General features: G+C 36.8%; 3 protein-coding genes across 3 annotated transcripts; 2 read left to right on the top strand and 1 right to left on the bottom strand.

Moving 5' to 3' along the window:
• The first annotated feature begins 411 nt into the window (after positions 1–411).
• LOC125188747 (4-coumarate--CoA ligase-like) lies at positions 412–3,798 on the top strand. The gene is made up of 5 exons (XM_048085777.2): positions 412–1,492; positions 2,174–2,372; positions 2,928–3,141; positions 3,320–3,422; positions 3,520–3,798. Exons 1-5 carry the CDS (start codon positions 494–496, stop codon positions 3,643–3,645), a joined length of 1,641 nt encoding a protein of 546 aa, XP_047941734.1. The 5' UTR covers positions 412–493; the 3' UTR covers positions 3,646–3,798.
• A 4,787-nt stretch (positions 3,799–8,585) lies between these two features.
• LOC125189327 (E3 ubiquitin-protein ligase RSL1-like) lies at positions 8,586–20,233 on the top strand. Its single transcript, XM_048086614.2, has 3 exons — positions 8,586–9,082; positions 9,438–9,442; positions 20,076–20,233. Exons 1-3 carry the CDS (start codon positions 8,586–8,588, stop codon positions 20,231–20,233), a joined length of 660 nt encoding a protein of 219 aa, XP_047942571.2.
• Positions 20,234–21,721: 1,488 nt separating this feature from the next.
• Positions 21,722–24,348, bottom strand: LOC125188356 (uncharacterized). The gene is made up of 2 exons (XM_048085146.2): positions 24,046–24,348; positions 21,722–23,849 (listed from the first exon to the last, which is right to left on the bottom strand). Exon 2 carries the CDS (start codon positions 23,428–23,430, stop codon positions 22,165–22,167), a length of 1,266 nt encoding a protein of 421 aa, XP_047941103.1. The 5' UTR covers positions 23,431–23,849; positions 24,046–24,348; the 3' UTR covers positions 21,722–22,164.
• Between the last annotated feature and the right edge of the window lie 2,067 nt (positions 24,349–26,415).

Genomic DNA, 26,415 nt, shown 5'->3' with positions numbered 1-26,415 from the left:
TATTTATAAATAAAAAATAATAAGTATATTTTTAGTTTGGTGTTTAAATTAAATATTTTAAAATCATGATATTTTCTAAACACAGGAAAGTAAAGTTACTAGGAATTATATTCCCGGAATTTAATTTTTCAGGAATCATTTTTCTTGTCAACTTTACTTTCCCATTAACCAAACATGGCCATAGTATTTTTCATGTGAAGGCTATTTTGAAGGATTAGGCTTTTTTCATAATCCAATTATAGAAAGAGCGATTCGAAATTATTGAGCAAGACCCACCCAACACTTCTCACCAACCACACCATAAAAAAGAAAAGCGAATTCCCAAATATAGCCCTGAGCAACCCAAATTGCCCGACAAGTCCCCATCTCACCAACTTTGAGCAAGATATATACCTCAAATCCCAACTCTCATTTTCAGGTTCAACTCTACAACACAACCAAAGTTGATACCAACATTTCCCCTCAGATTCCACCCTCACACGCAAAACAAAGAATGGATGCCGCAGCAACAAAAGATGACGTCATTTTCCGATCCAAACTCCCCGACATCTACATTCCCAAGCACCTTCCGCTCCATTCCTACTGCTTCCAGAACATCTCCAAGTACCGCACCAAGCCCTGCCTCATCAACGGCGGCTCCGGCGAGGTCTTCACCTACGAGGAGGTCGAGGCCCTCTCCCGAAGAGCCGGCGCCGGGCTGAGCCGCCTCGGCCTCCGCCACGGCGACACCGTCATGATCCTCCTCCCCAACTCGCCGGAGTTCGTCTTCGCCTTCCTCGGCGCCTCCTACATCGGCGCCGTCTCAACAATGGCGAATCCCTATTTTACCCCTGCCGAGGTCGTCAAGCAGGCGAAAGCCTCCGAGGCTAAGCTAATCATAACGCAGGCCTGCCACGTCGGCAAGGTTAGCGGCTTCGCTAAGGATAACGGCGTTAGGGTTGTGCTGGTGGACTCGCCGCCGCCGGAGGGCGATTATCTGCAATTCTCGGAGCTGGTTGGCGCGGACGAGAGTGAATTGCCGGCGGTGGATTTCAGCCCCGACGATGTGGTGGCGCTGCCGTACTCCTCCGGCACGACGGGGCTGCCGAAGGGGGTGATGCTCACGCACAAGGGGCTGGTCACGAGCGTGGCGCAGCAGGTCGACGGCGAGAATCCGAATCTGTATATTCACAGCGACGACGTGATGATCTGCGTGTTGCCGTTCTTCCACATTTACTCGCTCAATTCCATCCTGCTGTGCGGCCTCCGCGCCGGCGCCGCGATTTTGGTGATGCAGAAATTCGAAATTGAGCCGTTTCTGGAGCTGATTCAGAGGTATAAGGTGACGATCGGGCCGTTCGTGCCGCCGATTGTGCTGGCGATCGTCAAGAGTCCGGTGGTGGATAAGTACGACCTTTCGTCGGTCAGGACGGTGATGTCGGGGGCGGCGCCGCTGGGGAAGGAGCTCGAGGAGGCGGTGAGGGATAAGTTTCCTAATGCCAAGCTTGGACAGGTAAGCAACCAAATACACTAAAAATATATTGTTACTACTTTTGTTTCTGTGTTTTTAAATTTTTTAAATTTGTTTATACATTAAAATGTGATGTGACTAACTAAATTTGGAGAGAAACGTTAAAAACATATGATATCAAATCATGGCGCATTATTAATTTAATGCGATATATGTCCATGTTTTGATGCTGAGTACTCTACAGCAAATGGTTTATTTGTTTCTCACCCATTATCATTTTAAGGAATGTGTATATAAGTAGTGTATTCATATTAATACTTGTAACACACACGTCGACAGTGCACCAAATTAGTGTGTATTGAGTGGCTCATTTTTCCTACCTAAGAAAGAAACGTGTAACTCCAATTCCTTACTTAAATAGTAGTACTAGTAATCAGTTTATTGCTAAATATAATAAAGGAAATTTGGAGAGTCCAAAATCTCACTCAATTAAACACGAAATAATTTTAAGCAAGCCTAATAGATACCATGTGTTAATCGACACGTGGCAAAAAGTCTGCCATGGCAATAATTTAATTTTCAGAAACTATGATACGTATAGAAAAGTTGCCTAACACTTTTTTAGCGATAAAAATTCGTGAGACAGAATTATGGATTGAGTTGTGACAAGTAACAATATTTAAAGTATTTTGGAGTTTCATTAAATGATGACATGTGGTGCAGGGTTATGGAATGACGGAAGCCGGACCGGTGCTAGCGATGTGTTTGGCTTTTGCAAAAGAGTCATTTGAGATCAAATCTGGTGCATGCGGGACCGTGGTAAGAAATGCTGAGATGAAAATCGTTGACACGGAAAGTGGTGCTTCGTTAGGGCGCAACCAGCCTGGTGAAATTTGCATCCGTGGTGATCAAATCATGAAAGGTACACTATTTTTCATTTTGTGTATTAATATGAGCACACTGCTATGAAATACTGCTCCCTCCATCCCACAAAAGATGTCACACTTGTGGGACGGCACGAGATTTTAGAAGGTTTTGTTTTGTGTGTTAAATAGAGAGAAAATATAATTTTTATATTCATGTGAGAGAGAACTTTTTTCATAAAAGGAAATGTGACACCTTTTGTGGAACAACTAAAAATGAAAGTGTGACATCTTTAGTACGACGGATAGAGTATCACTTTGGTGTAAAATTTAATTTTTAATCTAGAGTTTAATTTTTCAATTAAATTGAATCTCCAAGTTTTTAAATAGTTGAGGGTATTTATGTAAAATCCCGCTAGTAACAACATCATTACATACATCATCATGACGCATAGAATAGAGTTGGTGGTGGTTATGTTATTGTGCGGTAGTGACACATACCCTCATGACACATTCCCACGCTATATATAGTATTCCTACCGTTTAATTATTCATAGTAATATTTTATAATTATTTAACATGCAATAAATTAAATTGAATAAACATTGTTGCAGGTTATTTGAATGATTCAGAGGCAACAGAGAGAACAATTGACAAACAAGGATGGCTACACACAGGAGACATAGGGTTCATTGATGAAGATGATGAGCTTTTTATCATTGATCGTCTTAAGGAAATAATCAAGTACAAAGGCTACCAAGTTGCCCCTGCCGAGATCGAAGCCCTCCTCCTCAACCATCCCAACATCTCCGACGCCGCCGTTGTCCCGTAAGTCCCACTCATATCGACAAATCAGTGATTCTGACTCCTCTATAAATGAATGGATAACCCCGTGCTTTTTTTTATAAGGCTTTCTAAGAGGATAAATGGTTAATTTCTAACACTCCATTTATTGATATAAAATGGATGAATGTATTTTTTAATCTAAGTTAATTATATTATGCAGAATGAAAGATGAACAAGCAGGAGAAGTGCCAGTTGCTTTTGTTGTTAAATCAAATGGATCCACTATTACTGAGGATGAGATCAAGCAATTCATATCCAAACAGGTCGGATATTTATTTTATTTTATTTTGTTTTATTTACATTATTAATTTTAATTCATTAATGGAATTTGAATATAATGAAAATTATTGGTTTTTGCAGGTTATTTTCTACAAGAGAATTAACCGAGTATTTTTCATTGACGCCATCCCCAAAAATCCATCTGGAAAAATATTGAGAAAGGATTTGAAGGCAATATTAGCAGCAACTACACCTTCTCCAAACTGATAACGCTGCAAGTATTTGAAGCCATATTAACAAAAAAAATCGAAGTTCTTGTATTATTTTGTGATATGATGGGGTTTTCTAGACACACAAATGTTGGTGTGGTGTTGCAATATTAAATCTATTATTTGTTGATTAAACTTTAAAACTTATTCATTTTTTTAGTGTTTTAAGCCATATCACTTATTATTACGTACTCCACTAGAAAAGGGAAAGACAAACCTATCGCTGAAATCTGAATTGCAAGCTAGTATGATATTGATAATCATGTAGACTATTGATTGTTGATTAGATTACTAATCATAACTAAAAGTATAATTACAGCGGATGCACTGCAGTATGCCTAAAATAAAGAAACTTTTCGGTGGAATAGTGCATGCTTCTAATTTAATTAATTTCATATATTGAGCACCAGAATATTTTGTATTAGAGTTGTCGGTCAAATAAAAAATTAGAATATCTGTATAGGCAGATACCATTTTTAAACATTCAAATATTGATGGACTTTCAAATATTGATGGACTTTTCATGCCTCCTGTGAGCACCTTATGTGAGCACCACTTTTATTTGATATACTTTTAGCCTTGTTCGTTTTGATTTATCTATTTAGTTTGATTCTAATACGTTAAAAAATGTTATTGTAATTTTTAATTTCACAAAATTCATAAAAATCAAAGCTATTTGTTGTTACAGTTTGTACTTTGTAGAGTATTAGCAAATTACTTATATGGGCCGGCTATTTGTTGTCTAGAAATGGATTTAATTTAGGAATTACACCCAACCCAAATTAAACGATGCATCCACCTAGTAACACGGGCCCTATTTATGTTTACATAGAGAATTCCATTTTCATGAAGAAAATTCATCCTTATTGGGTGCTGTGTGCCTTAGTAAATTAACATATGCATTAATTTCGAACATAACTGTAAAATTAATAAATGACAAACGTGGGTGTGTGTGAATTAGCAACGTGCTTAAGAAACAACTGCAATCGTGAGTGATTATATAATTGAATAATTCTCATATTCGAAGCTATTGGAAAAAAAATAGTGTATATAGTATCATTTTTTTAAATAAAAAAATAACCGTGATAAATGAGAAAACTACTGCCTATCCTAGAAAATGGGTCTTAATTTGAAGTGGATATCTTTCTATATAATTATTTAACTTATAATTTAGTTGTTATGATTTAATGGGTTTTGATATATTTTTCTAGTTTATGAAGATGTTTTTGTATAATATGTGAAGTGGGTTAAGAAAGAGTATATGATTCTTTGTCAGCGTTCTCCTTTACGAAGAAAACCGAATTCTGTCTAAAATCACGCGATTTTTCTTCTCCATCCAATCTAACGCTCCTAATTCCTAGTGATTAATATCCTATCACCACAAATCGCTCTAAATCCCCACTTACATATCCAATTAGTGCCAATAACTGCAAAGTCCTTTGGAATTAAGCATTTGATTCTCAAGTCTCAAGATTGAACAGAAATGGAAATGGAATCCGGAGCGATCACCCTCGCCCTCGCCTGTAACGACGAGTTCCTCGCTTCAATCGTCATCAGCACTTCCGAAAATCCCCAATCCAACACAGAATCCCTACTCTCCGACGACGATTTCGCCCATGAATTGCAGCTCCAGGAAGTCATCATCTCTTCCCTCCTCCACCAATTACCACCCAAATTAGCCGCTGCGGCGGAGGAAGGCGGAGAGTCATCGCAGTCTCTGTGCGAGATCTGCGCGGAGAAGAAAGACGGCGACAGCATGTTCTGATAGAACGTGAGGTTCTATCGATGCAAAAAGAGCACGCGTACGACAGATATTGATCGGAAAATATGATAAACACACCTAGTTGAAGTTCTAGGGTTTTGGAACAAGAATGAGAAAAGAAGTATTTTATTTCTTAATTCTCAATGAATCAAAATGATAGAGAATTCTATTATTTATAGAATTCTAAACTCTAAAACCTATCTTGCTAAGCAAGCAAAATAAATAAATAAAAAGATTACAAAAGATATGTAAATCAAATAACTAACTAAAATAAAAGATATGATATTAGAGATGATCTTCGGCGAGATTTGCTAACTCGAGGACCCTATCAACTCTCCCGCCGTTGAAAACCACCTTGACCTCAAGGTGGGTCATGAAAGAAGAATAGAGGCGGCTCGTCCTCAAAGTGAAAATGGAAATCATAATAGCAGTGGCCAGTAGGGAAAGCTGCGACGAGAAAGTGTAACTGGAGTAGAACTAAGGCAGTCCCTACTCGGTTGGCTGTAGCTGTAGATTTAGACTGATCATTGCTAACATTATTGTATTCTTCTATCAACTTGGCGTAAGCAAATACTACATTGACAGCATTTTCAATAGGTGTTTTCTCCCAATTTCTGGCAGTAGCACTATAGATTTGCACAATCCTTTCAATAAGGGTAAATGGCCTAGCAACCTCTACACCAACCCGGCTCACATCCACCATAGGTGGCATCACATCTGTGTGGAACGAGAAGGCACTCGAGATAGTGAGCTCCTCTGTACTAGAACTCTGCTCCATTGCCCACATTGAGGCCTTGCTCCGACTCCCAATTGCCAAAGAGAGCAGCCCCACAAATAAATCCGGAATCCTCAAACTACTCAAATGGGAGCCATTACAAGAAATCTCACCAATCACATTAGTAGCTGATAAATTCAAATACTCAAAACCAGAAAGCATAACAGCTTGCAAGAGCTCTTGCTCTTTAAACCAATTGTGTGCAAGATTAAGGTGTCTAAGATTCACATCACAGCCTAAACCGATCGCAAATCTCCCACTAAATGCATTCTCAGAAACGTCCAAATGCAGCAAATTCGACCAATTGAAGGTGGAGCTGAAATTTACCTCAGCAATGCGCACTGCTGCCTCGGTGCGTGACGGTGGCGGGCGCCATGTGCGTGTGGACGAGGCATTTTGCGGTGTATGTCTTATTGGATTGACCAGAATCTCACTAGCCGAAACTTTCTCACCCGCGACGTATGATGTCCGTTGCCTGCTCACTCTCCGGCAGCAGTGACACTTTTTCTGGGATTTTGAAACGTTGCCGGGATCATCAGAGTGACTTGCTTTGTGGTGAACTAAATAACCATCTACTACACCAGCGATGTGCTCAACAAAATGAGAATCTGGGGCCATGTTATGTCCGTCCCCCTTCATAGCGAACACCATCTCTTCCATGAGGCAAATTGTTGCAGCATCATCAAGATTAGATTGTGCAGTGGCTAAGGAATCTATCGCCACTGCCTGTTCATAAAAATTTGTCTCCGTGTGATTATCATTATAAACCACAGGAACACCTATTGCCTCGCCAGAAATATCCCGAATATGCCGAGCCTCAACCGGAAATTTTCCGTCGCCCCTATTGCAGTTTGGAAGTGGCAATTCAGCATCAAAACTCCACCCAGAATAAGACTTTGGGCTACCAAATCCAAGGAATTGATCAACATCTCTTATTGCATCCATTGGATCAAAACCAAGTTCATTAGAAACACCACAATTTGCCGATCCCATATTCTGGTTCATATTCCCATCACACACAATTGAATTTGAACTACTCCCATTAGCAAAAATATTGCTAGACTCCGCGTTCAAAGGACGAGCAACAAATTGATTGTCAACAATTGAAGGCAGAACATCTAACATATTCTTCTCAACCACACATGAAACTGCCTCTTCAGAGAATTTCGGAGCAAATACCTCTTGTGTGACCTCCTCCTTTTGCTGCGATGGCAGGCAATTGGGCTCCTGGTTCACGACAGGAAACGCTGTTGTGCAATTGGGTTGCCGCTGTTCTAATTGCTGTGCGATGGTGAAAGTTTCCTTGAGTGTGCTAGGCCGTCGCATCAGTACTATGTGTTTCAGTGGGGGTTTGAGGCCCGCAATGAACAAAGAGGATAGCGTCGTCTCCCTGATGTGCGAAGCCTTTTGTAGCAATGATTTGAACGATGCTTGATAGGCTTCGACGGTAGAAGTGTGCCTGAGAGTAGCCAATCGACCGACGTAGTCATATAAATCGGGATCAAATCGCTGCTTAACGGCTAGCAAGAAGTCATCCCAACCCTTTCCTTTGTTATTTTCCACCCAATATTCTCTCCAATCTGATGCTGGGTGATCGAAGAGATATTGCGTAAGATAAAGACGATCATCTAGTGGTGTGTAGTGGTGATTATAGTACTTTTGGATCCTACAGATCCAATCTGGAGCATTCTCTCCGTCGAAACGTGGTGGCTCGAGGTGGAGGCGTGGCACGGCCCAAGGTTTGATACCCAGAGGTGATTTTGTGACCGACGGCGGAAGAGGCCAGCTCCGCTGAGGTGTTGCAACCGGCGGCTGGTCCGGCGGCTCTTTCTGTCTCGCCACGGTAATGGCAGTTGTGAGCTTGGCGAGGGATTCCTCTATTTTCCTGTGAACCTGGTAGGAATATTCATGCAACGGTGGTGGAGCGTTGTTGGTGATTGTTTCCATCGCCACTGATAGTGGGGGTGAAAGGAATAAGGGAATGAATTTTGGGAGGGATTGTTGCGTGAGATTTGAGGGGATTTGAGGGGTGGAATGGTATGGAGGAAGAGTAAACAATGAAAGCACCAATTGATAGAACGTGAGGTTCTATCGATGCAAAAAGAGCACGCGTACGACAGATATTGATCGGAAAATATGATAAACACACCTAGTTGAAGTTCTAGGGTTTTGGAACAAGAATGAGAAAAGAAGTATTTTATTTCTTAATTCTCAATGAATCAAAATGATAGAGAATTCTATTATTTATAGAATTCTAAACTCTAAAACCTATCTTGCTAAGCAAGCAAAATAAATAAATAAAAAGATTACAAAAGATATGTAAATCAAATAACTAACTAAAATAAAAGATATGATATTAGAGATGATCTTCGGCGAGATTTGCTAACTCGAGGACCCTATCATGTTCCCCCTCCCCGGCTGCACCCACCGCTTCTGCAACGACTGCATCTCCCGCCACCTCTCCATCAAGGTCACCAAGCGCGCCATCGCCGACGCCCTCGCCTGCCCCGGAACTGGCTGCGCCGCCGCGTGCAGGGCCGTGCTCCCCGCCGAGGTGGCGGCGGCGTGGGACGAGGTGCTGTGCGAGGCGGCCATCGGGGTGGGGCAGCGCGTCTACTGCCCCTACAAGGACTGCTCGGCCCTGCTGGTCGACGACGGCAGCGGGGGCATCGCCTTGGCGGAGTGCCCCTTCTGCAATAGGCTCTTCTGCGCGAGCTGCAACGTGGCGCCGTCGCACACCGGGATGGACTGCGAGGGCTTCGCGAAGCTAGGGAAGGACGAGAGAGAGGAAGGGGATTTGATGGTGCATGATCTTGCCAAGTCCAACAAGTGGCGGAGGTGCCCCGGCTGCAACTTCTACGTCGAGAAGAATGAAGGATGCCTGCACATTACGTGCAGGTATGCCTTCTTATTATGTTTTGTTTATTTCTCTTTCCCGTCCACCTCTTAAATTGTTAAGGCCTCAACAGGTGTAGGTATGAGTTCTGCTATGCCTGTGGAAAAGCTTGGACTTCTACACATGGAGGTTGCCAAGTGTGATTTTGATGCTGCCAAAATTAATCATCAGAATAAGACCGCATGCACAAAAATTTAACAAAAAAAGTAGTAGTACAATGTATCTTCATTGATTATACCTTAAGCTAGAATTTTCTATTATTTCTCTGAGAGAGATTGAAATGACATAAATTGGTTGTTTTTCAATTTCAGTTGACTGTTTACATAAGTTGCTGTTTTTCAATTTCTGTTTTTGCAGCTGTGGTTGATTCATTATTTATAGGAAAACTAGCTCTTTGGGCTTATCTAATTGAGTTCGCACTAATTCATACACACATGGGCTTTTAAATTTGAGGTTATTACTCTTCGCCATATGGGTATGGTTCATGAGTGATGAAATGCTTAATCATTTAATACTATAAATAACGACTACCACGTATAATTTATATTATTCTAACGTATTATAACATGCATGCACTTGTCACCATCTTAATTCCCAAACGTTGGCGTCGTCACCATCTTAATTATAGTATATGAACTATGAAGTAATATATGCATATACAGGAGAGTGATTAGACATTAAACTCGATCTAAGCTGACAGTGACATCTCATCATCATTATCATTATTATTATTATTATTATTATTATTATTATTATTATTATTATTATTATTATTATTATTATTATTATTATTATTATTATTATTATTATAGTGTCTACAACGAAAGGTTCTATTTTGTTCGGACGAAAGTGGGTGGAATGCATTGGAGACTGTATATATATGATGGTTGCAAAAGTTTATACTATACACTACCATCTAATAAGTTAAAAGTAGTGTAGAACCGTTACCGTAAGCTCAATGTTATTGGAATAAATTAAAATGAATAATAGCTGAGACCGCACATTTTAGTTTAACCAACATGGATGTATATCACACCAAATGTTCTCTGTCATCCAAGATGGGAAGTCAATTCAAAATCACTGCATCAGTTCACGAATTACGATAGATTATCCACGTCTATTTAGAGAGTGAATATTATCCAATCACTTGTACAAAATACTGACCGAAGAATTTTTGGTAAACATGAATTAATCTATTAGGATATAGAAAAAGATTCATTTATTTAATTATCACATATAAAGTTATCAATTTCTATAAATTTAATTAAAAACAAATATTTTTTTTCTAAATAAAGATTTATAAATACAAAGCAACAAGGAAACATATTTTTGCAGGATAACATATATGGAGTACTAGTTTGGATTTACTTTATAGTTTCTACATTATTAAAAAAATTATACTCCACTAGACAAAATAATGCAAGCAAATTAATCATATTCTCAGTCGATGATAACTCAGTCTCTAATCGACGAGGCTTAATAACCAACTAATGTAGTTGAGTGACTCAATTTTGAGGAAGATTCAAGAACATGTTGAAAAAGTTAAGATCAAACAAAGTTAGGGATACCATGTCCTTCATTTAGTTTCCAAAAGTAGTGTCACGTTGAAGACAAAATTGAGTGGCACACCTTAGAAAATGTATAATATTTTCAACAATTAAGTTGTTGTAGGGTAGTATACAAAAGGGGCAATTATTAGAACTCTAAGTCATGGCATGGGTCCAATTAATAGTAGTCCAATCACTCTATATATTGTTGAATCACAAATCACTACCCATCATGCTCATCAAGATCAAGAATGACATACTACCTTTCGTGGACTAAGACTTGTCCAAAACCTTATTATATAAATCAACTTTATGATTAATAATGAATTTCTCTCACTACCAATTATACACTGTATTACCTAAATCTGAAAATAGTAGCCCCATCCGCGAGCACCTTTCTCACTAATCTACATTAGTATTTGTTTTTTGGTTTTATCCATTTAAAATTAATTCTAATCTACAATTAAATCAAATCAAAAAACAAAAAAAAATATATTAATGTAAACGTGGACTAAACTAAATATAGCATAATATCTATATTTGTTTGGTTATATGGTGAGAATTGAGCCAGCACGTCCGCCGTGTGAACATTGATAATCTTGATGTAATATGCTGGTAAAGATATGTACTCATATTTCCTGTTGTAAAGCAAACCATGAGAACCATACATATAAAGTTTTTATGATACTAAGGTACCATCAACTCAAATTCATAAACTTTATGATACTAAGGTACCATCAACTCAAATTCATATTACCAATTTCGTTTAATTAGCTATGTACTAGCTAAAAGCACAAATATATCAAAATAAAAAATCAAGCAGGTATGGACAATAATGGACTGGACGAAATATCGAATTAGAATAAAAACAATTTGTAAATTGGTGAAACTTTAGCTAATGACATCTTGAAAGAGATATTACTTCGGTGCCTTACCTTTGACTACACCTAGCTCCTCGGCAAGAAAAAAATGTACACAAACATTGAAACATAACATTGTATTCAGAAAATGATATCCAAAATTCAATACAATAAATTCATCAAGGAAAAAAATATTGGACACAATTATTTATATTAGAAAATTTTGGAAAAAATCTAAAATTTAGCACACAATGAGAATCGTTCTTAACTGCGTCTTAATTTTTATGTGGGACGCTTCTACTTATGTCCTTTACTTTTAGTTGGGATATAAAAAATGAGAACAGTGTTTGAAGCGTAAATAGTGTACAATTTAGCCTCCTAAAACGAATTAAAGAATGCCATTGTCTTTCTTTTTGGTGATTGTTTACTAATTTGAGAAAAATATCATGTGTTATTGAAGAGGCTGACTTAGAAGCTAATGATGGTCAGTGAAAGTGTGTTCTAAAAATTAATGAAGAAAATCCTCGGTCCAGGAAATCCGCTAGACATTGGGTCTAGGAACTCAAAGAACCTTGAGCTACTTGTCGTTGGGCACACAATCACTATCTTAACTCCCTCTTCAAAACCATCAACCCGCTTTAATTAAGAAAACTAGTACGTGGAAGTAGGGATCGAATCCACAGAGATGAATGTGCAAGTAAACATGTTCAAAAACTCGGAAACTATTTTTTGTTGGGTGCTGCCACACAATTTTGGAGTTGAGCTTTAATTCCTAGACTTGGTAATTGAAATATTCTATTCTAACAGCTAGATCTAGGTAGAAACATAAAAACATGCATATTAATCAAAATGGAGCGAGACAATTACTAGATCGAACGAACAATTTCCTGAATTAACCTAGACCTGGGAAAGCAACTAAATGTGGGGACCATTTTCTGAAAAGGTAGAGTACGATTGAAAAGCTGCAAAATAACTAACTAAAAGACTAACTAACAGCGACATCATCTTCTCCAACATTTATTATGAAACAACCAGTTAAAACAGAACAAGAACGAAGATCAAATCAAAGAAGACGGAATTAAACCGATAGAAATGAAGAACGGTTAAAACTAAAGCAGATCTACGGCTACTAGACAAGGTAAAACGAGAATGCAGAATTTAAACAACGAAATCAAGCGAAAACAAACAGATCCATTCACGGACGCTTAATCCACTCCGGACGCAAGCCATCCACAACAACCAAACATCATTTCCACCTCCGATCCTCACAAGTCTACGTAGATTCAACCGATCACAAACAATTTCTTGCGAAACAACTCCAACTCAGATCATTCAATAATAATCAGCAAATCAAACCCAAAACAACACGATAAGATAAACGGAACATAAACAGATATATCCATTGCAAAATACGAAATATCCAACGATAGAAACAACACCAAAGCCGAGCCTCGAACAGCGAGGACTTGGCGAGTACCAAAAGTAGACAGAAAATTAAAAGACAATTGTTTCTTCGCCTCCGCAGAGACGGTGTTGCACCCAAACTTCCGATGAAACGAGAACCCCCCTACGATTTCCCCCAAGTGTGTGAGTGTGTAGAGAAAAAGTGGAAAACTAAGCTAGGAGCTGAAAGGTGATGATTCATGTTGATTGCGTGCTCCTTTTTATAATGGATAGAGCTTCTAGACTGTTCTTGCAATGCCCATTTTGCCCTTCGATTCAATGCTCTTTTGTCTAGCGCTCTTCCTTGTTCAGCTTATCTCCCTTGTCGGCTTCCTCCACCAGGTGATCTCTGTCTTCTTCCTGGGGTTGACAATTTTCTCTACACACCTGACTCAAAAAGGTTTGTTAGACCCGGAAAATCACAGAATTTATCCCTTAACCAATGCATGAAATTAGCCTTATCAGTTATATAATAAACAGTTAAATTTTTTAAAATTATTTTGATTGATCATTTATTGGTAAAAGTAATTTTTTAAATGTTAATCATCTGTTGGTAAAAATAAACTTTTGGTATACTAATAAATATTATTAAAATAAACAGTTACTAGTGGAACGCGCGCATAATTATTTCGAGGGGATAGAAAATTTCATTGGATGTAAAAGATGAGTTTATACGACAATATATATTTTTATATTTTATTAGTATTATAATATTTAACTTTAACAAGCATCAGAAAGTTTATATAAAACTCTGTATTTGAGTTAATGTTTCGTATGACGATAGCTAAACATATAGTTAAATTAGACGGTATGTATATTTTTGAATATATTCAGCTTATAAATTTTTTTGGACAAAGACGAGAATTATAGACCCTTTCATTAGTTTATTAAAGTCACGTGGTCCATAAAATTACCGACACAAAGGTATGTACCGCCAATACTAATTCAAATTCGACCAAATTTCAAAATATCTTTCAGCCTAATATTCGTTCACTTTTCTTCACACCCTTACCCTACTATTATTAATTTACTATATGTGTAGACCAATTTAATCATTGTTTCAACGAATAATTGGCAATTTACTATACCTTTTCAATTTTATAAAGGTTGCTTCCAATGGCAATCAATTTGTTGAAGTTTTGGAAATTGATCAAATCTAATCTTTATACTACTTTGATCAGATATATAAAGAGAAATACTACTTTGAATCTATGATATATACTCCATTAATGTGTAACATTTGAGTTTCAAAGAAACACGGAGAATTTAGGACTAGTTAAGCACTGATAGAAAACAATCTAAACTTAATTTTTATTATATAAAATTATTTCAGAAAACTTAATAGTGGAGTACTAAAAAAGATTTATCCGTAGATGCATTATATAATTGGCAATTAAGATATTAAAGTTGATAAATAGGGATGTCAATGCATCTGAATAACTTATTAAATTTTGAGAATTAGAGTTAAAAATTTCTGATTCGATAAAATTTCAAGTTGAACATAGCTGACCTAAAATCCCAGAGGTTGGCCCTAACTGCACCTATTGCCTAATTTTTTTCACATTTTGACAAATAATATGATACTTTAACGACAATTTTAAAAAAAAATAATTCTTCAATTTAATATTTAATGTAACGGCATTAGTTTTTATTAGTATACTGTAATGTAATTGACCAAAAGATCTGGCAGTTCAAGTTTACTGTTAAAAAATTTCTGAATTCTAAACTATGATTTAAAATTTGGCGAGATGTGTTGATGTTTCATTTTTAGTTCAATAAATCTTTAATTTAATTTTTAACATGTCATTTTTTTTATCTCATTAACTTATAGTTTTATGTAAAATGATTCAACAACTCATGATTTATGAAGTGTTATTTATATCTAATGTCATATTTTAAAATTTTATATTAATATGAGTTTATGTTTGTTATGTGATTAATATCTTTAATTTTGAATATAATTATAGATAAAGAAAATTATAGGATCCTTATGAATAAAAAGTTACATAAATTAATTTTATTAAATATTTAGTTATTAATCTGATCAGCCCGCTGAGCTGATCCAAAATTCAAACACTTATGGTTAGAGTTTGAAATTCCTAACACAATTAACCCGCATCTGACTAACTAGCTCATAGTTTTAGAAAGACCCAAATTCAATGGATTTGGCCTATTGACATCCCCACTCATAAGCTCAACTAAAAAAAATAAGCACGTTTTAGGTAGAGTTTTTTAAATTACTATGGTGTTTAACAGCTAAGTTTTTAGTTTATACTACACGTACATGCATATTTCATTATTGTATCGTTCGGAATTATAGTTGCAATAGTGGTGATAGATGTTCAAATTATGAATAATTATACTACTATTTGATATTGGTATGAAGGAAGGAAAACCCTGATAAAAACAAAACTCGACGACTAATATGGAAAGAGAGAGAAAAACAAAAAAATCTAAAATTATTCAACAAATTCTTTGTCCTTTCAAAGCTACACAAAAGTGACTACTTGTTTGATTTATTTCAATAGTGTAGCGCATTAATTAAATTTAGTGGAGTATATATTTTAACCGCCACCGTCACCCCCAAACAAATTAACCTTTCACTCAATTCACCGAATAAGTCTTACTAGTAGTGTTAAAATATACTCCAAATCAACGTGGACTTGTACTTTTTTTTTTTTATATCGAATATCTCATAGTGTTCTCCACTTCCCAACTTGGCTATTTCAATATCAATCATTATACAGAGTCGTCGGCTAAGTGTTTAGCTTTCAACTAGACCATTATCAAATTTTGGATTAATTTCCGTTGTCATAAGAGATGCAAATATTTGAACACTTTAATTACTTTAGAACTTCGACGAGATTTAGAAAATTACTCACTAAACCATTAGATAATTACATAGGCATATATCAGATTATAATAATAGACATGTCCGAGCACAAATAATTTTCAAGTTCAATGACGTAAATATACCTTCAATTATTTATCATGTCTATCCAGTCTATATGTCAATTTTACATTTGTAAGTTGTAACTACCAAAAATGTCATTACTGGACTCACCATAATGACTATTATTGCAATAATATAATAGTCAGACTCTTGTTTCATTCACATTACATTTTAACTAATTTAAAACTCTAATAAAAATGAAACTTTCAATTTTCTAACATACACTTATGTACTTTATCAAAATTTATCCCAAATCAAAAGTAATATTTCCTCCATTTCAACCTAATTGATTTTTTTTTTATTTTGGCACAAGAATTTGGGTAATAGTGATAAAATTTTAAATATTAAAGTACGCGAAATAATAAAGAAGGAAATTAGAGAAAAAGAGAGTAAAGTAAAATAAGATGAGTAAAATATAAAGATAAGAGGATAAAATAAGAAAACGAATGAATTTAATTATTGTAAAAAAAATGTCTTATTTAAGCTTAGACTGGGACATCCCAGAAAAGAATACACCATATATAAGCTGAGACGGATGGAGAGGGAGCTTATATAGGATAGAATAAACATACTACTAAGCAGTACTCCCTCCGTCCCAAGAGAGATGTCACACTTTCATTTTTAGTTTGTCCCACAAAAGATGTTACATTTCTTCTTTTGGAAAAAAGTTCTCTCTCACATCAATTATAAAATTATATTTTTCTTCACTACTTAACACACAAAATAACATCTCCTAAAATCTTGTGTCATCTCTCAAGTGTGACATCTACCCTGAGATGGATGGAGTATTAATTAGTAGTACTAGTAGTAATTAGTTATATTCTTAAATGGTCTGTTTTTTTATTAATAAAAACAATAATACTCTGAATAACAGTCCCATAAAATGGGTCTTATAAACTAGGAGTAATATAAGGGTACTTCTGAGGTAACAGAATTTAAGTCAAACCGCCCTAGATATATTAAAACAATTGTCTGCAGAAATTTTGGCCACTTATGTGGCGACTCATTTGAACACAAGCCAATCAAAGTCAAATTTATGTGAAATGAGATCCAGTCGACCAATGAATAAAACAATGCCCAAAACTGAAGATAATTTATGACTAGGGATATAATTTTTGTGATTAATTTATCTTCACTATAGAATTTAAATATATTATTTAGAAAAAATCATTGATTTAGATTATATACTCCATTAATTATCGTAGTATTAATTTACACACATGTAACATAGTTACTAAATTTATTTTTTAAAAATCACACTCCTATTATAACATGTTATATTAATATATTCCTTTTAAAATCAATTTTAATTTAATTATTTTGTAATTTAATTTCGGGCTTTGTCTTTATCTTTAATACTTTCCTTGGCATGTTTCCATTTATTCATAAATTTTTTAAAATAAATCATCATGAAACATGAATCATCGATGAATTAATGTTGGAATGGGTTACTTAAAATATGTACTCCTATGAATTTTTTTAGAAAAGAGTAAGTCTTTTCCTCTATAGAATAGGAATTATATATAGTAGCACATCGTCATATAACACGATGATTAAGCATTTTCCTTTTTTTTTTGGTACGTTTCTTTTATTTTTATTTTCCTTGAACTTGTTTCATGTTTTGTTAAATTTCCAAAAATAAGCAATTATTTAAATATAATATGTTGAAATGAGTTTTATAATAAGTGGTCATACTTATCAGTTTCGTTTATCAACCTAATTTTTAAAATATAACGATCATTTTTATTCAAAGTCATAACAATAATTACTTTAGTCACAGTATAACACACATCGACACTCCTTTTTTATAAATCATATTCGAAGTCATCCAGTTTTCCATAAGACGGCATGGTATGATTACTCGAATTTTGTAAACAGCAAATTAAATTTGTGCTAAACTATTCATCTGAACATACTACTGTACCTAACAAGATTAAATCAAAATATCACCCAATTATGAATTATTAATATAAAAAAACGTCATGCAATGCAAAACAAAGTGGGAAAGGGAGGTGAAAACATGATCAACGTGTCGGGATATGATTTAGCATATTAATAAAATAATTGATGGAGAAAGGCACGCTAATCCGTCACATGTCGGTGAGGTGACTCCTATTAAAATAAGCCGCGACTGCCCTTAACGGCTAAACCCTTCGCTTTAACTCAAACCCAACAAACTTTTATTTTCTCTCTCTCTAAAACTCTCTCTCTCACACACTGTGTGTTCCTCTGCATGTTGATTTTACACACTCCTCTGCTTTTGCGTAGCTAGATAGAGAACGGAAAAAGGGGATAGTTCTGGCCGGGTTAAGGCTCTTCTGTCGACGGCGGAAGGTCAAAATCAAGGTCATGGATTGGTGGCACAAAATCGTCTTCCCGGTTAGGCGGGCTTGGTTTGCCGTCTCCGCCCGCGTTAAAGCCCGAAAAGAAGGTCAAACTCTCTCATCTATCTCTCTCTCGATATTCCTATATTCCTATGGGGGTGGAATTTCATTGTATTACCACTCAAATGCGTTTTTCAATTATGAAATTAGTGTAGTTAATTGAGGTTTTCTGGAGTGTTTCAAGTGATTTTCGAGCTGCCCTGTAATATCAATATACACTATGTGCGTGCGTGTGAATAATTTGGTGGACTGACGTTTGCGAGGATTTAAAAAGTTGGTTTAATTTCTTTCTGTTTTTGCCATTTTTTCAGTTTGATATTTTCCCCCTTTTACGGGTAGTTGGTAGGAGCAGATTTTCATGAATTTCCTTTCTGCGAGGGCTTCAAGTTTTGGTCCTCTGTTTTCATTTCTGTGCTTATCTGAAGAAATTATGCATGATTTAGATTTTTACTGGAAATTTGGGTGATATTCCCTTTTTCCTTCTTTATAGAGTTATATCCATAGAATTTAATACTGCTAAATAATAAAGCATTCACATATCTTTACACGTTTAAAGCGAAACACTTTGTTTGGGGACCTTCTTGTTCTTCGAGGATATAGTTCACGTCACTCGATGGATTCCATCGGATGTAGTATCTATCGTTCATTTGAATGATGTCGCGTGCAAAATGGAATCCGTCTGGTATAGCATCTGTGAGACTTTCTCTAAATAATCCTAAAAATGTGAGGATTATCTCATCTCAGTTTCACTCACTGTAGGAAGATTCCTTGCTGCATTCACTAATAAAGTGCCACTTATCTTTTTTGCTTGTTTCTTTAACTATCATTGGATGCCTTTACCAAAAGTCTGTTTCCGAATCTAGAAAGAATTGGGTCGATATGGAAAGAATTAGGAGGCATAGGCTTGGTGTGTCGAAGGATATAAAGGTTCCGTTGACTTAGATGGGGCGTTTTGCTTAAGCTTTCGTACTAGTTGTTGCTGTTGATAGTGCTTGGTGGAAGATGACTACACAAGCACTGAGTAGAGCTCCCAGCCCCTGGTGTATGTAATGAACATTAGCAGATTATACGAGTGTATGATGTAAGCTAGTGATTGAGAAGGAGAATGACCAAACGAGGATGATGTTGTTCGTAGCTATCTGGTCAAAATGAAGTATTTAGAATGTATGACAACGATAGGTTACTGATTTGGACACAATTTGGCTGAAGTATTTTATGATGTTCTTGTCATCCACTTGTGGATTAGTGCAGTCTTAGCCTTTGAAAACGGTATTCTTTCGCGCACTGATGATGGCTTTTGGAATATAGTTGCATTTGTTTATTGTATGGTATATGCTCATTATACCTAAAAATTCCACTTATAGGTGCTTGTAGTTAGTTCCACTCAAGAAAACAATAGATTAAGAGATAATTGGCCCCTTTAATATGACAAAACTAAAGCAATTTCCCACTTTTTTATTCTTTTTTCCTCTCTATATTGCCTGCTTCGCTTTCGGTTTCTGTTCTTTTCTTCAGATTTTTGTGGCACTAAAGATCACATGGGAATGGGATGTATATTAACTCTTTGATGCTTGTCAGTTGTAATCATCCTAAAAATCGAGTGATTTGAAGTGGGGCTCTGACGATTTAGTAGGATAAGATTATAGAAACAGCCAAAGAATCAGATTCTTTGTGGATGAGATGGCTATATGCATCTTTCTTTTTTGCTTTAACGTGTGCTCATGTTCATGTCGCTTCGTCTGAGGAATTTTGGCCGTTGATGTGAGGGAATGAAAATGACTGATGATGGCTTTTACTCTGTTGTGTAGGTGGGGGGCTGCTGAAACTTCACGATGACATTCAGACATGCGGGTATGAGGATGTGCAGATCATGTGGGAGATGTTGAAGAAGAGCGAGACGGAGGTGATGTCAAACCACAGCAAGCGCAAGCGCTGGTTCTTGAGGAACTTGAATCAAAGTCAATAAGGGAAAACAGTCGGCAATTCATGGGTGCAGCAGCAGCAGCTGTTGCAAATAATGGCATCATCATCACATCACCCCTTTTGATGTTTTACAGAAAATGTGCATCTTCACTTTAGGATTGTAATCACTTCATTATTGCTGTGAAACTCATTTGTAAATATGGCTTTTGCCATCCATCATCAATCCTTGCTCCAAGGAGTTTTACAGTCACAAAAACAATCTCTTGACTTTATACATTCCCCACACACTCTCTATCATAATTGCAAGTCCCAAACATGAAGCAATAGAAGACAGCTAAAGCTACAATAGATATCCCAATGAACAATTCAATCCCAAAGGAAGACCAGCAAAACAAAGTTTAAGACATTTAACAATGAACATATGTGGCAAAGACCACATTTTGGTAATCATTAGAATCACTAAACCAAAAACACCAAGAACAAACTGTCACCTAGAATGAAGGGGGTGATCTCGTAGTTTATGGTCTGTGAAGATGCATTGGTAGGTGCTCCATTTCTTTTCCATTACGGCAAGTAGTGGGATCCTGAGCTACTATAACTTATCCACAAATCAAAATCTAACAAACGTGCACTTAACAGATAATGCCAAGAAAAAATAGTGATTAAGAATCTTTTCTGAAGGACCTCAGTTCTTATTATTTAGATACTCCACTACATAAAAAATTAGGAGAATTTAGATTCAGGTTTGACAAAAAAAAATTAGTATCTACGATTTAGTTGGAGGCAACTGTAAGGATTGAAAATAACTTTTCTTTATTGGCCAAACCTCATAAAAAACTGCTGCATTATTAATACTTGTTCTGATAAATCAGGAGAGTGTTGCCATGGTACGAAAATGCCTCCACGCCTGTGTCAAATGCACAATATGATAAAATAAACATCATAAAACACCGGCCACCACGGACCTGTGTTATTCGTAGAGGCCCATGCACATGAATGCTAGCACCAGCCCTGATCAGTATTATAATAAAATGCTCCCTGACCTGCAGAAGAGTAACAAGAAGTAGCAACGAGAGAAGTGAGGAAGAGGAATACCATATATACCAAAGATTTTAGGCACTGACCAATATCTTTGTTCTTGGAGTAATCCATCAGAGATTTCAAGAGGCAAAGCAACCTGCAAAATACCTAGAGAGACTGGTCTGCAAAAAAAAGTATGCCCTTACCATTCAAGGGAAGAGATAAAGCATAATGGAGTAAACTAGTTTCCTCATGTTTTCACTTATAAATGAATCCTCTATAACAAAAAAGCATTGCAGGTGCACATGAAATTGGCATGCTATATACATGAATACAGACAAATAAAATGCAAGGCCAGATCTTTAGCAATGAATCAACGACCATCATCACGGATTCTGATCAAGACGACATAACTAAACAAGTAAGAAACGTATAAGTAATCATACTTTTGGAAACAGTAAGGTAAAATGTTATCAAAGAAGGAGAGGACTGAGCACATAGTGGAAGGAAGTGGTTAAACTGTATTGTTATATTAAGATCCCAACCAATCTTGATGGTACATACACATGACTATTGTATCATGCAACCCCACCACATTTTCCACTGAGCTACACAAATTATTCCTGCAAAACTGTTCTACAAATTTCTCACTGTAAATTACAGGACAAAGAAACAAATAAAAAAAGAACTTGGGATCAAGCTAGTGATACAACAGCGAGCGCAACCTTAGATTCGTGCATTCAGCTCATCACAGTGGTCGCTAATAATAGGTTTTTTGGATTGAAGAAAAGCCAGAAGCAGAATGGAATAGATACTCCTGCTTTTGCCCTGGGCCCATCATGAATTTGAGCTACTAAATCCACACCAGGGCCAGAAGAGCGGCAGCGCAAGCATGCCTTGAGATCCAGTAGGACCAGTTACTCAACTATGAACCATAAAAATGTGAGCTCCCCGCTATTCTTCAAATGCATGTGTACATATCTTCTCCAGCAACATCGGCCAGTCTTCGCCAAGTTTTTGAGGATTCAGCTCCATGGCTACTCTAAAGTCCTGTAACGAAATGGGGGACTGACTTCTTTGTTCTTGCACTTCCATCGTCTTTCCACTATGTTGCATCAGAAATTGATGACCTGGTTTTACACCGTTTATCAACTTCATATAATTGGGATGCTTATTGGTTTTGTTCTTTGTTGACTCATGCCCCGATCTTGACCCTACAAGCTCGATGCACGATCTAATCAATCCTTTCATGTAAGCATCTAAACCATGGCTCAGTATGTTGGCAGAATCCACTGAAACCCCTTCAAGACCCTGTACGAGAGAAATCTGCTCCATCCGTTCCCTTAATGTTAGACAGTCCAACAAAGAACCATTGTTATATGAGCCAAGACATCTACTGCTACTCGATAGAGGCAGAGCTCTGTGTGCCCCACCAACGCTAACAGGACGTAACTGAACCCCAAGGGGAGCTCGAAGTGGACTCCTAGCCGAAGCCTCTTTCCCATCATCACTGACAACTAACTCAGTTTGATCTTTGCTACACGAAGGAGCTGAAACATCCAGAGATCTCCTAACGATGGACATTTTAGCAGCATTTGGGGCCAAGATCTCGTTTTCACTCCCTGATTGCTTCAGTAGACTTCTCATATCAGGTGGATTCAAATCTCCATTCTCCAACACAGCACCAAAGTCACTTGACAGAGTAGCAGCAGGAAGCTGAGTAGCAAAACTAGCCTTCCCATTAGGTCCAAGTGCACTACGACGGTCACCAGCTTTCCGGTCACGGATATTTGTCCTGACCTTTCGAGGCGAGAGAGGTAGCAGCATGTCACCACCTCCATTTGATAAACAGGGTGAACCAGAAGCCTGAGCTACATTGGTGTGGGACCCGTTTTGCAGGAGACTGTCAGTGGACATATCCTTTCCGGTAAGGTGCACACCATGTCTAGAAACATCATCCTTCTGATTGGCCGGCGGTGGTGTCTTTGCACTACAAGCATTTCTCAGTATCGATCGAATCAACTGATTGTGAAATGGAATATTCTCCCGGCCAATAATTCTAAGACACAGCTTATTGAACTCAACCTTACTCAATTTCAAACTCAAGAACATATGAAGGAAATAAAAGTATTGCTTTGACCCCTCTGGCCCAAGTTTCTTCACTAACTGAGCTTTCAATTCAGCAAGATTGATCCGCGAATAGTGATGTGGTGGTTGCATCTCTCTCTTTCTCTATCTCTCTATCTCTCTATCTCTATACTAAAAATCCATATAACAGAAACACACACTTGCACACAACCTTACAGCACCTTCAATGAGTTAGGGTTTTTAGCTGCTACATCTCCAATAACCCAGTTTCCAAACATCCAATCCCTCTAAAAACAACCCTAAAACGGTCAAAGCTATGGCTCATCTCCAACACCTCAATTTCAAACACTAAAGTAATTTGAGGCTCGAGATCTCAAACTTCCAATTAAAATTGAGTCTCCCTCCAAAACCCCAAATTCAAGATAATTCACAAATTCTTTTACACCAACCACGAAATTCACAATTACCATCCAAACATCCCCTTTATTGAACTAGACCCCCAAATCCAGATACGTCCATGCAACTCCAAGTAAACCGCCCACCATTTTCACCTGTATTATACAAATTCAACAATAACCAAAATGCCACTCCCTCAATGAAAGATTCAAGCTTGAATTCTGAACTTCAAGCTCAGATTTTTACGCTCAGAATTCAAACTCGAACCAAAAAATTGAATCAACTAAGCATAAAGATTCAAACTTGGACAAAAATTTGAGTTCAAACCAACAAGATTACAAATGGGCTGACCTTATTGAAGCTCCCCAAATTCAGATTCAACACAAAATTTAATCACATAACACTTCCAGCCTTAATTTTCTTCAATCTTTTTTTAACTACTAACTCTGACCCATCATGTAGCTTCTCCCACCATTGCTTCAAATTCTTGCTTCGCATTCCCCAATTAACTCTCTTCAAATTTCTTGCAGAATGATTCTGAATCAGAAATTTGAGAAGACCCTTCTCTTTGTTTTCCTCTCTGATCGCTCTCTTCTTCGATACACCCTTTCTCTCTCTTCGCTCTTTCTCTCTCTCTTCGATTTCTGTCTGTAGAAAGTAAATGTGTTTTTTGTGTAATTTCGTGGAGAGGTACAATCGTTGATGCACGGTATACAACATATGAATGTTGTACGTTGCGCAGTAGATATTGTATTTTGATCTGGCAGAGGGAATATCAGTTTGGCATTATAAATTTCTTCTTTTAGAAGGTTTTGGATGCCACGCTGGTATAGATCCGTGATCACTACTCGCCGTATCATTGGTAAGTCTTAAGTGACGTGCTCTTATGTTATTGCACCGAAAAAAGACTCTCCTCAACTGCGAATGTGGAAAAGTAACTCATGTGGATTTTTATGTATTACTAGTATTTTCCTATTATTCTTTGGGTGAGAAATTAGATACTATTGACATAAAATTTCAGATAAAATTCCATCGCGGGGAGATTAAATTTATTTGTAAATAACTAACTCTAAAAGTACTCAATTTTATTAATTGCTTCACCAATCAACTAGTTCTATGAAATTCTCTATTTATAACTTTTATGAATTTACTATGTACTGTATGAAAAGAGGTTTACTTGAATTAATGTAGCCATTTATTTAATAAATTAATTAATTTCTTATTGATTATCTTATTTTTCAAATGTTTAACTATGTGTTTCGTCAATATATTATAGTATCACACAAAGTAAAACATATTAAAGTGAGTACATTTTCAAATGCTTGATCATATGTTCCGTCAATATATTATTTATCACACAAAGTAAAACGTATTACAATGAACACATTTTCAAATGTTTAATCATTGAATTTATTTTAATTTACTACATAAATACACAAAACACAATGGTTAGCAAATACGGAGTAGTATTATTTTTATTGACAAACATATATTAACAATGAATGTTACTAGTAGTATATAAATGCATGATCAACAAACGCTAGGTGACTTAGATTTTGAGAATATAATGTAATGAAATGTCAACTTATAACTGTAAATATGTCAACTGAACCTCCCCAAAGAAGGAGGAGATATAATTAACATGTTTTGCTTTATATTTATTTATATTTTTGGTAAAGAAAGTGGTTAATTAATCTTGGATATCGTGAAATAACCAAGATAAGAATCTGTTAAATGGTGCAGAAAACATTGTGGAAAGGAAGAGGGGAAGAAACAATTGTGTAGAATAGGATGATAATTTCATTGTATAAAGCACCCTTTAAATAGGGATTACAAACAAGTAAATATGGTGGTACTTGTGCTCCAAGTATTCTTGGGCTAATATATTTCTTAGGCACCAAGCTAATCTGTTTCTTGTCCTCCAAGTTAATATCTTTTCCTTTTCTAACACTCCCCCTCAAATTGAGTAGTGGGGTCTCCAATACTCAATTTGCAAAGAGCATCTTCAAAAACCCTCTTGTTGACTGCCTTTGTCAAAATGTCAGCAAGCTGATCTTCTGAGCGAACAAATGGCAACTCTACAATGCCTCCTTCAATGTTTTCCTTAATAAAGTGTCTATCCACCTCAACATGTTTGGTTCGATCATGTTGAACTGGATTCTCTGAGATGCTTATTGCGGCCTTGTTGTCACAGTATAGTCGACACTTTCTGCTATGAGCTAAGCTGAGTTCCTTCATCAGTCTTCTTAGCCACATTATCTCAGTCAGTCCACTTTTGATTCCACGAAACTCTGCCTCAGCACTAGAGAGGGCGACTACTTTCTGCTTTTTACTTCTCCAAGTCACCAAGTTACCTCCAACAAAGATAAAGTACCCGACGGTTGACCTTCTATCATTAGGATTCCCCGCCCAATCATCATCGGTGTACCCATGAATGCCAAGATTATCACTCTTAGAGAACAACACTCCATTTCCTGTTGTCCCTTTCAGATATCGGCAAATCCTGAGCGCTGCTTCCATATGGTTCGTCTGTGGTTTATGCATGAACTGACTCACGACCCCTACGGCATAGGCAATGTCTAGCCTAGTATGCGATAAGTAGATAAGCTTTCCAACTAGTCGCTGATATCGACTTCGATCGGTCAACTCGGCTTTATCATTAATTTGCAATCCATGATTAACCGCTATAGGCGTATCTGTCGGTTTACACTCTAGGAGACC

The sequence above is a fragment of the Salvia hispanica genome, chromosome 5 (genome assembly GCF_029641045.1).
Source record: "Salvia hispanica isolate PSC_SH4W2 chromosome 5, Shi_PSC_v1, whole genome shotgun sequence".
Taxonomy (NCBI): Eukaryota; Viridiplantae; Streptophyta; class Magnoliopsida; order Lamiales; family Lamiaceae; genus Salvia; species Salvia hispanica.
Note: the sequence above shows the minus strand (reverse complement) of the source record. Positions and strands in the feature narration are given on the sequence as shown.

What these genes read in the sequence shown, in the direction of transcription:
- LOC125189327 (XM_048086614.2), top strand. Translation starts at nt 8,586, where the DNA reads ATGTTCCCCCTCCCCGGCTGCACCCACCGCTTCTGCAACGACTGCATC.
- LOC125188747 (XM_048085777.2), top strand. Translation starts at nt 494, where the DNA reads ATGGATGCCGCAGCAACAAAAGATGACGTCATTTTCCGATCCAAACTC. An exon ending in CTAATGCCAAGCTTGGACAG is followed by an intron (nt 1,493 to 2,173) that starts GTAAGCAACCAA and finishes CATGTGGTGCAG; the next exon opens with GGTTATGGAATGACGGAAGC. An exon ending in TCCGACGCCGCCGTTGTCCC is followed by an intron (nt 3,142 to 3,319) that starts GTAAGTCCCACT and finishes TATATTATGCAG; the next exon opens with AATGAAAGATGAACAAGCAG.
- LOC125188356 (XM_048085146.2), bottom strand. Translation starts at nt 23,430, where the DNA reads ATGCAACCACCACATCACTATTCGCGGATCAATCTTGCTGAATTGAAA.